General features: G+C 41.1%; 1 protein-coding gene across 1 annotated transcript; it reads left to right on the plus strand.

Annotated features, from left to right (window-relative positions):
- The first annotated feature begins 839 nt into the window (after window positions 1-839).
- Window positions 840-8423, plus strand: ube2v1 (ubiquitin-conjugating enzyme E2 variant 1). Its single transcript, XM_034533145.1, has 4 exons — window positions 840-941; window positions 2870-3018; window positions 5828-5953; window positions 7142-8423. Exons 1-4 carry the CDS (start codon window positions 920-922, stop codon window positions 7286-7288), a joined length of 444 nt encoding a protein of 147 aa, XP_034389036.1. The 5' UTR covers window positions 840-919; the 3' UTR covers window positions 7289-8423.
- The last annotated feature ends 3061 nt before the right edge of the window (window positions 8424-11484 follow it).

The following is an 11484-nucleotide window of genomic DNA, read 5'->3' on the forward strand; positions in this document are numbered from 1 at the left end:
CACACTATTGATATAGGCCTTCGTGCAAGCTATTTCTGATTATTTGGTCATTCAAATCACACACACTGATTGCTTGTTTCAGCCGTTTTGATTTTCTAAACTCATTGTGCTGTAATGGATGAGAAAATGTGGCTGCAAAAATGAATAATCCAATAATTAACAATATGTCAAAAACCTAACCTAGAAAAAAAAGTAATAAATAAACCACAACTCATTTAATAATTTGACAACATGGCCACACATGTTCTTTAGCAAGGTATTATTTTAATAATACTATTCGTAATGACCAGTAGATGGCGAACCTGTACTTTCAATAACCACCATTGTCAGTGTGTTCTCTGGTGTGGGCTGTGACTTATAGTGTAGGAAACTGTAGAACTTAAATCAAATACCATTTATTGCACACTGTTTTAACATTTAATAGCTAGGCTAGATATTGTTTTGCATATATTGGTACTATAGTCCTTCCTCAGAAAAGTGGCGTAACTTTTGCCGTTCATCTGCATTGGGGTCTTTCAGATTCGGATTCAATTGCATTTTTGATATGTAGAATAAACATCCAGATATTTTCTAGACATTCTATATATACATCTAGATATTTTGCAGATATCTAGAATGTTAACTCTAGATATCAAATGTATCAACAATGCTATTGTGGATAGGACAAATATCAACGTGGATATCTGAAATGTTCTTTTAGAACAGGCAGAATCAAATAACAGATAACTGCAAAATGCTATCTATCCAGTCCAGCTAGTTGATGTTAAAACGGCCACACAAACACGAGTGTTAAAAGCATAACTATACTCTCCCAATATTATGACGCAAGTTGAGCGAAAATATATACGCTACTTCTTCTCTTGCACGTCACGCGCCTGTTAACATCGTACGTGCGCGCTTCCGCAAAACAGTGATAAAGATGGCGGCCTTCGCCGCACAAGGTAAGCCGACTTTACAGACAGTTCAAACAGTATATGTTCATTGATTTTGCAATTTCAAATATGCCATATTAGCTGCGCAATAGTTTTGCAGTTCTGAGAGTACGGCTGTGGCGGAGTTCTGACAGTTTGAAGCAGTACATTTAGCTGGAGAAAACGCTGACACTGCTAGCTAGCTAGCTAGCTTCCTCATTGGCGAGCTAAACTCGCGCACAGTATTTGAACAACGCTCCGCACATCTGATCTGCGACAACTTTTGATTCCCCATTATGAAGCGAGACGTCAAAAGACGAGGCTCCACGCGGGATCACCGCACACCACTAGTCCCGTTTGTCCGGGATATTTGTGGGTTTCTCCGTTCGCAAGGCGGTGACGCCCCTGACTAGCTTGATGGCTGGAAGACTTGTTTGCCAAGCTAACGTTAGCTGGTTTGCAGCAACATGGAGAGACGCGGCTTTCTAGAAGAAATTCTCAAAAGTACAATGTGTTTTTATGCTTGCTGCCAATGTCACGTGATCAGCCGCCCATAGCGGTATGTGTGTAACATTGAATAAAAGTAGGGAACTCCGTAAAATGGCTAGCAATGCGATTTAGTTTCTCACCGCTGGCGACCCCAAAGCTAATACCTTAACCGACCCATTTAAGTTAAATACTGTCCGTCCGAGTAGGGCCGTGGGTGAAAGCTCAATGTACACTCTTATTATAGACAGATTCACGACACTTTGATCACGCACGTGTAAACCCAGGCACGCTTTACTGAATATGCGCAGTCATCTTAAAATTATGTCACAGCGTGTTTGTTTGGTCATCAAGGCGTGAGTTAGTATTTATTTTGCACCTCCAGAAATGTAATTTGATGATTTTAGACATTTAATATCATTTGATCTTTGACACTATGCATATTTCCATTTTTCAAGTTGGAATTTGTGTTTGAGTAACGTAATGACATTCTAGGAGGTGAACGTCAAAGTAGGTAAATGTGAAAATAATGAGGGCTCATCTGACTCAGAGACAGACTCAGTTCTGTCTGCGTGACCATACACTGTCCAGGTGCCAAAGCTCAGTGGCAAAGGTTTGGTCAGGTTTGTTTTTCCTGGCTCAAACTCTGAAGGAGCTGGTACCATCCTGATCATGTGCATGTTCTCGTGCTACTTTCAGACCTGACAAACATACCGCATCTGGTCAGTAACATGAATTGCTACTTTCTAACTGCCTGTAATAATCGGGCCATGTGTGCGCCGTTTCACTCTCATGATCCTCCGCCACTGCAAAGTAGCTGCTGATTCTACGATTCTACGATTCTACAAGTCCATGTTTGCAAAGCAGTCACTGATGGGATGTAATGTTAAATTAATAAATTCAACATGCTTGGATGTAAAAGAAGCATACACCTGTTTGTGTAGGGAAACAAGACTAGGTCAGAACCTAGGCTGGACCGTGTTCATCTGCATTTTTCTTTGTCTCACAGACGTTTGAAAATTCCTTTCAGCTTCCTAGCTTTTGCAGTTGCATTCATTTAAAAAAAGTTTTTGTCAGCAGTAAACACTTATTTTTTATTTAAGAAAGAAATGCATTTCTGTGCACTCTCATAAAGATCTGGAAGAAACAGATATGGCAGAAAGCTCTTCCATGGGTCAGAAAACACTACAGCAGTTAATAAAAAGATTCAGATGCTAACTTTCAACAGTGCAATCACACCTTTTTGATCTGGAACAGGAATGTAAACACTTAAACTAACAAAACAGTTCATCACTGAGTTATTTCATGAGTCATAGTGTGGTTAAGAGGTTGATACTATAGGAACATGAGAATAATCTATAGTTTTTAACATGAGTGATGCTAGTTACATATTTTTTTACACACACCTTCCTAGAGCTTTAGTCAGCATTTCTGTCTTGGGAAAGTATTGAATATGATTTAATTTCCTTCAGGCGTCGTAGTTCCCCGCAGCTTTCGGCTGCTGGAGGAACTGGAGGAAGGTCAGAAGGGAGGTGGAGACGGCACAGTGAGCTGGGGCCTCGTGAATGACGACGACATGACGCTAACTCAGTGGAATGGCATGATCATCGGCCCACCCAAGGTGAGCCACCCCCAGGGCCTATGACACTCATGCATCACACTGCTCCTCTCTCCATCACTGGATTTAAAAATCGGATATGAACAAATGTCCTTGAAAGACGAGGAAATCTTTCTCAGTTAAGCAGTTTTCAAAGTAAAAAGACAAGGACCTTTGGAGCGCTCCAAACGCTAACTGTCAGGGTTGTTTCTAATCAGTAGAGTTCTCATTACATTTAAAACTGTTGATTGTGCTGACTAGGCTTGTCTCGTAAGAAATGTCAGCTACATGGTAAACAGAGGCTGAGTTACACACTCATGGTAGCTAGGGCTGGAAATAGGGTTGCAAAGGGGCGGAAAGTTTCCATGGGAATTTTGGGAATTAAAAAAAAAAAAATGTGCCTACGTTTTTTTGCAAAAGCATATAACAGGGAACTTAAATGTAGTTGAGAACAAGACTATGCACACCTAGCTCAGCTGGACCCTGAATGCAGCTGGTTGGGAACATTGTCTGCCAGAAACATAAATGTAAACATAAACGTTCTGTTGTTTTTGAACATCCTTACATCATCAGTGTTTCAGCCCTATGCCTGGCAAGTGTGAGAGCGCCGAGTTGCATAGAGGCCAAGAGCGGTATTACAGACAGATAGAGATTTAAATTATAGCTCGCAACATATTGAAAAAAATAACTCCATCCATTTTCAATACCGCTTATCCTCATTAGGGTCGCGGGGGCGCTGGAGCCTATCCCAGCTGACATAGGGCGAAGGCAGGGGACAAAAAAAATAACTGAACTAGTTAATTTTTTTGGAGCTGTGAACTTAGTTCAACATTTTGAATTATGAACTGAACTAGTTCATTTTAAAATTTGTGAACTTTGAACTTAACTAGTTCATGTAGAAAGTGAAACTTTCCCAACACTGTTTGTCATTACCTACAATATTGATTACTTGGTAAACTGAAGCCATGTTCATTTTAATACCAAGTTAATTTGTATACAGTAGACTAACTTTTTACAGCAGTGAGGAGGATGTTGATGAGGTCCAGGAAGAAAGCATTTAGACCTGAAAGGATTCAGGGAAAAACACACACAAAAAAATGTGGGTTGGGGGATGGTGATCATAGGGAATACACCTTTTTTTATTCAACATTCATGTTTTTGTTGTTCGATGAAAGAATAAAGTTCTACTCACAAAATGTCAAAAATGTCATTTTTAAAAGTTGTATTATAAATTTTTGCATGCATGTCTGCTTATGACAAGGTAAATACGTTTAAATTACCCCAACATTTTTAGTTTATTCTTCCCGTGGAAAGTTTCCAACTTTGAATATTCCCGGAATTTTGCAACCCTGGCTGGAAACACCGTTTAATGGAGTGCATGTGGTTGCAGGTCTGACGCCAAGTCTTAGCTGATGAGCAGCAGGAGTACTGAAGATGGTGGTAACTTTTCTTGTTGAGGATGAGCTGGAATAAAGTGAACTAGAACAGTACATTTCATGTAGAATTTGTTTTTTAGAAAAACAGCTTTTTGTATGCAAAATATGCAACTGATTCAGGCCTATCTTTAACTGCTGCTCTCATCGACTGATTTGAAAACATCAAGATATGGATTTTTGCAAACACGGTGAAGTAGTTAGAGAAAAGCAGTAGGATACAGGTACTTTTTGCAGTTTGGGTGAACATCATCTGTCATCTTCTGGGGGGCGTACCGGTACACAAAAGTCATGGTTCGGTTTATGCCCCGAATTGGAGTCACGGTTCGGCAAGTTCAATATGGTGGACAAAAACCCATATGCATAGGGATTTGTTTCTTTTCATGTATTTTACAGTCAACCTGCTGGTGACTGAGGTAGCATTTTGCCTACTGGCAACTTTGGAAAACTGTTTTTAATTATAAAAATAAGGACCATTTCAAACACGTGTGCATTTCACTGAACAAACACTTTCTCAAAATGTCACACAATAGGCTATAAAAGTGAAAATCATCTCTTATGCTATGAAATAGAAAATACCAAAATGCATAATATAATAGAAAAAACCCATGTGCATTAGGAGGAGTGTTTCTAACGGTTCTGTCGTGATAAAACATTTCTCCTGGGGATCGGCACATCTGGGTCAAATGTGCGTTAGCATGTTGGATGTGTCTCCAGTCACAATATGTTAAGTTACCCTTCGTCTGTCTGTGGTTTGTTTGTTTGTTTGTTTGTTTCAGCTTGTTTGGCTCACCTCAGGTCATGTTCCTAACAATGTAGTATCAGACCGGGACCGTTCGATTTTCGTTATAATAATTTTTGCGTAACAACAGATCATACTCTGGTCTGCCCCCACAGCTTACATAGTGAATGCACTGAGGAGCTGGATGAGTTGAGTTTGTGCAGCGTCTGTTGCAGTAAGCTAGAAGCTCTGAGCTGGAAGCTGCATGTTTTCCTGAGAGCCCAACATTGTGGGCGGCTGTGCTTCTTTTGGTGGTACTTGCAAATCCTCTAGAGTGTTAAGATGAGGTTGTACTTGGGTGAGTTTAGAAGAAAATACAGAAAATGCATGCACCAGTTAGTTTTTGCAGCATTGAATGTGGCCGCCTTGATTCTTGTGCTACATGAACAATTCTGACGGCATATAGAGATGTTGGCTTGGGGTGTTCCCAAGGTGACTAGCATTTGTCGCTGTTTCTCATATTTTCAGCGAGACCATCAGCTAGATGATTGGCTATTTCGATATAGTTACCCTTGATACTCGTCATCGGTGTCACCGGGTCGGATTCTGAATTCCCGTGGGTTCACGCCTTCACATTTCCCTGACTCCCACTAACCTGTCACCGTTTCTTTGATCGCAGACTGTGTACGATGGCAGGATATACAGTCTGAGAATAGAATGTGGATCCAGATACCCGGAGCATGCCCCTCATGTCCGCTTTGTGAACAAGATCAACCTGAACGGCGTACACAGTTCAAGCGGCCTGGTGAGTATCCAAATGTAATCTCATCTGTTCTTACCTGTTTGATCAACAGTTTAAATTGGCCATTTATTACAGATACAATTGTAGGTAGATTGTATTGTAAACAGGGTTTGGCATCAGTGAACTCTCTGCAGCATTGAATGGCTTTGACCAGCCATTGTATTGAGGGAGAGAGGCTAATAGATCCGCTCTATGTAAATTTGAATATGAACCCGACAGACTAATCCACTGAGTCTGTTTCATTGAACTAATGTAGCATTCCTGTGAATCAGACGTCCCGTAAAGTAGCCTGCTTATTGTTTCGACACATTGTCAGCAGCGGTCTAAATACAAGCAGATGGTTAGCACATGAGTGCTGAGAATCGCAGTCTTTTTTACCTTTTTGATTAAGATTCAGAGGCCGTTTTTACAAAGTATCGTCTATTACCTTGCAGAAGAGAGCATTTGTGGTTTGATGGAGTAGTGAAGAGTTGTGCAAACCATCATCTGTGGTGTGATTGGATTAACTCCCCCACCACTGATGAATGAATAAATGATTGTTTGACTGATTGTGAACAGGGTTCAGTGACTGAGGAGTCTTCTGCCTCAGAACGTATTAATGTGCAGGTTGGTCTCAGCCCACATTTGGAGCTATACCAAAAAAAAATGAATGCACCGTAATTCATAGATATCCCACGAAATACTTGGCCATGCAATCTTGAATGAAGTATAAATCCTGCAAAAAGCTCACACGGGTGACTGGTCCAACAAACACTAATCACCCAGGAGGCCGCTGTTTGTCATGTTATTTGTGTCGTTATTTTAACCCAAACGACAATCTATTGCTCAACCTTACTAAGCAGGTTTATTATGTTATGGGCGACTGTGGCTCAGTGGTAGAGAGCCAGAGGATCGGTTGTTTGATCCCCGGCTCCGCTAGTCCTTGTTGATGTGTCCTTGGACACTTAATCACAAATTCCTCCTGTAGCATACGGTGTATGAATGTTAGTTACTCCTGATGAGCAGGTTGCACCTTAGTTCCATTTACCATTGCCTAAACCTGTTTGCCTAAACCTAACTAAATTGTTTTGTTGCCTAAACCGAGCTAAGTTGTGTGTGTGTGTGTGTGTGAGTGAGTGAGTGACCTCCATGCCGAGCTCTAAATGTCTCTTGTTGAGGCCTTAATTAAAAAGGATCTCCCTCTCGCCTTAGGTGGAAATAAAGGCGCTGACGGCGCTGTGTAGGTGGAGAAACTCCTACAACATCCGGATGGTGCTGCAGGAGCTCAGACAGCACATGATGATGAAAGAGAACAGCCGGCTTTCCCAGCCGCCTGAAGGCCAGGTGTACAGCAACTAAGGCACCTGCTGCTGTCGTCGTCGTTCCCACACACTACTCTACCACTGTCAACTACATCATGTTATCCCTCCCTCCCTCAGCAGCCTCCCATTGGACAGAAAGAGGGATGTGCACCCATTTAAGTTGACGGCGCAGACCAGACGTTATCCAACACAAATACTGAACATCTCACTTGTTGTTTTGTCTTGTGTTTGTGTTTGTGTTTGTGTTTGTGTGTGTGTGTGTGTGTGTGTGTGTGTGTGTGTGTGTGTGTGTGTGTGTGTGTGTGTGTGTGTGTGTGTGTGTGTGTGTGTGTGTGTGTGTGTGTGTGTGTGTGTGTGTGTGTGTGTGTGTGTGTGTGTGTGTGTGTGTGTGTGTGTGTGTGTGTGTGTGTGTGTGTGTGTGTGTGTGTGTGTGTGTGTGTGTGTGTGTGTGTGTGTGTGTGTGTGTGTTCTACATCCAGATTGTAAAATAACCAATGACATGATTGAGTGTACCAATCGTGTGCTGCATCCTTTACTTAGTAAATACCCCCCCAGTAAACGTTTGGATAATTTGCAGTTATTTTTCAGCAGATTCCCCTCCATGGAGAAAAAAATAAATAAAATTACCCCACACAGTGCTTTGCTAAGTCTCCCGGGCCGTGTTGGTCTCAAAGTCCCCAGCTTCCGCAAAATCCCGACGATGTGAAATTCACGGGTTTCCCTCACACGACTGCATGTCCGGTACACGGGAATTAACTGCTACTAGACATTTATCAACATATGTATCAACAGGGCACTGCTGGCTCATCACTCTTATTCTCACACTTGTCTTCTGTGTGCCATATGGTTCATAGAGCTTTGTGATGGTGATTGATTATTAGCAGCCGGAGAGATGGAGGGAGGGGGGAGAGACATATAGCAGGAGGAGTTGTGTATTTTTTTTTCCCCTTCTTTTTGTTTGTCTGCTGTTTTGGGGTTCTGGTTTGGGTTTCTTCAGTCTCCGGGCCGACCTGTGTAAACGCTCCACGGAGCTGTCTCCTCTCTCACAGTGAGCTCCCACTGAACGCGATGTACGGCTTTGGATGTTTATTTTTTATGATGGGTTGAATCTATTCAGGGTGATGGTGACCTGTTGCATGGTTTTATTTGAATTAAACGTTATTACTTTTGCACGTGTTTGTGTCATGATTTTCCAGGACAAACTTCAGTACGCTAAAGATGTTTCTCGGGACTTTAGTGAATGTAGTTCAAAGCCAACCTACGTAGCTCACCTTGTAAATGGTTTTAAAACAATATGTATGTGCCTGTGAGGGTTGAAGCAGGTTTTTGCCTGCTGCTTGTAAAAGAATGTTCAAAATTGAAGCAACAGGCCAAGATTTATGATTTCTTATTTGAGTCCAAAAATGTTGAATCCTACATTTCCCATTATTCAATAAATGGCACCTATTACGCTCACCTTGTTGGGTACAAACGCTGCGCTCCCAATGTGTAATGCTGGCTTTCTATTCTGAGTGATTTTTCTCAGATATGACAGCCACGGAAGAAAATGTGTTTAAACTTTACGGTCCACAATGTGGAAAATGTTCCTTGGCTTTCACCACAATCAACATGAATTCCAAATAAGACTGGTAAAACAGTAAAGGCCCTGGGAAGAGTTGATCATGGATTTAACAGTGTACACTGACATTTATGTATAAAATCTGTGGAGTTTCCAATACTTCAATTCAGTTTATTTTGTATAGCCCAGAATCACAAATTTGCCTCGGAGGGCTTTACAATCTGTACACTTACGACATCCCTGTCCCAGGACTTCAAATCGAATCAGGAAAACTCCCAGAAAACATAAAAAAACCTTTTACAGGGAAAAAAGGGAAGAAACCTTCAGGAGAGCAACAGAGGAGGATCCCTCTCCCCAGATGGACAGAAGCAATAGATGTCATGTGTATAGAATGAACATCGTTATAGAGTTACAACACATTTAATGAATATGACAAATAATTAATATGTCGTAGGCACAGACCACGATCCAAATTTCCACAACCCATGAAAAAGAAGGAAGAGAGGAGGGGCATCTGCCAAAGAGAACTTCATAATGGTACCTAGATATGGAAAATTGTCATAGTAACATTTTCTATGAAGAAACTAACCTCAGATCTAACAGACAATAATGTGATGGGAAAATCCAAATCGTACCACAAAGTAAGCTGCGTGGAGTTTAGTTAGAAGCCCGTGTGCTCGGCATACAGCTCCTCTCTCCAGTCTCTCGGGGCCGACAGCGAGATGCTTCTCTGAGCGTAACCAGAATCTCCATTCAGCAGCTGTTGGTGCTTCTATTTGCCCTCTTCTCTGCAGGGAAACGGGACAAAGAGAGACACGTGACCCGAGCTTGGAGCAGAAAAGATTGGTGAATCAATCACAGTGGGTGATACAGCTGGGTGCCCTTCACTCCCTTACATACCATGCACGGAAGCTTTTATGGACTCTCAAGGAGAAATGATCCGCTAGATGCAATGCTGTATACAACTAAGATGACTCCTGGCAATAGATGGTTCTTTATTGACATGGACGGATTACTGAGTGACCCTACCGGACACATGCCCAGAGAGCCAAAGTGTCAAGAGCCTCCGTGGCCTTCAACTACTACATGTGCCTAACAAAGACAAATTGATCCTAAGCAATTACAAAGCAGTTTAAAATGACTACAAAGAGACATGAAGCAGCTTCAAAGCAACTGCAAAGAGACAAATGACTACATAGATATATATTTTTTTTAATGAGAGACATGATTCCGTCAAAAAAATGCAAAACAACATAAAAAAAGAGGCTTAGCAACTCTAAAGTCTCTCTTGCTCCTATGTAGGAGACGTGGTGGGGTCCCATTGTGTCACAATCCACCCCTGCATATCAATTATAAAATGAGATGATTATGTGGATTTTTATGACAGATATCCAGAAATGTAATATGAAATTGATTCAATTTCCTCATTTCTTTTTAATCAGATTAATGTGACATGTTCAATGGCTGTGACCATCTTAAAGGTGATCTCTGTCAGAGTTCCACATCCAATCCTTTTAACAGCCCTTATGTCAGCTATACAGCGTGGTCAGTGTGTGTTAGTGTGTGTGTCTGGGACAGGAATAAAATAAGTGGACAGGCCCTCGGCCACTCTAATCGTATCTACTGCGATGGACAAGCTCTCCATCAGACAAACTGTATCAAAGAGTGAAAGAGCAGACAACGTGGTTCAACCTTGGTCCATCTGTGGGTCAAAAGAACTAACAAGTCGACGTGTAAAAAGTTTCTGTCTTTTGACAAACCAATCATAGCTTTTATTAAATTACACTGCAAGTTAGTACCGGTATCTATAATTAGATACAACACACAACGTTTAGTCCCTGAAGTCCCAAAAGAAGGTGTTTGTGAACAAATGTTAGCTGGACTATTTTGTAGAAAAAAGATCATTTTATATTATTTAACTAACATGTACCTTTTGTTAAATAATGCCAAATGCCAGATTATTGTTCAATAGGCCATACAGTAGTAATATATATTATATATTAGTAATATATATTATATTACTACAGTATGGCCTATTGAACAATAATCTGGCATTTGGAAGATTTCTTAAAGATAACCTCTACTGTAAGTATAGTCTACTAACAAACAGAGCTGCAGGGGTGACGTATTGTTGGAGGCCAACCAGGAAGTTAGCATCGTGGTTGCCTCCACAAAAAAGGCAATGGGATTATTACAGAAAATAAACTGTTATGATACTTATATGTTTTGTTCAGCAAGATAATGATTTTTGAAACGTAAATGCTTTGAAGACAGTTTTGTTAATTGAGAAAAAGGTTAACAACAACGTTTTGTAGTCTCATTTAGACACTTGTTAGCAACCACCTTTTTCTAAGACACCGAAAAGCTTCAACATTCAAAAGAGGCGTGTTTGATATCGTCGAACAGAAACGTTAAAATCTCTTCAGCTTCTGTTAGTAGCCACAGATCTTATTTCAGGCATCTAACCAAAAGCCTGTTTAAAAAAAAAAAAGAAACAGACTTCGATACGAGGGAACCGGAAGTGCAAAAAGATGGTGACTCATTTCCGGGAGTTAAGACTCGCTCCTGCAGCACTGCATTGCTGAGCAACAAAGCTCTCTGTTTCGAGGAAGATGGCGTACACGAGTACTTTATGACTCGCTCGTGATTTCTGCAGTAAATACAGCGGAAGTGAC

Source organism: Cyclopterus lumpus, chromosome 5 (assembly GCF_009769545.1).
Source record: "Cyclopterus lumpus isolate fCycLum1 chromosome 5, fCycLum1.pri, whole genome shotgun sequence".
Classification (NCBI taxonomy): Eukaryota; Metazoa; Chordata; class Actinopteri; order Perciformes; family Cyclopteridae; genus Cyclopterus; species Cyclopterus lumpus.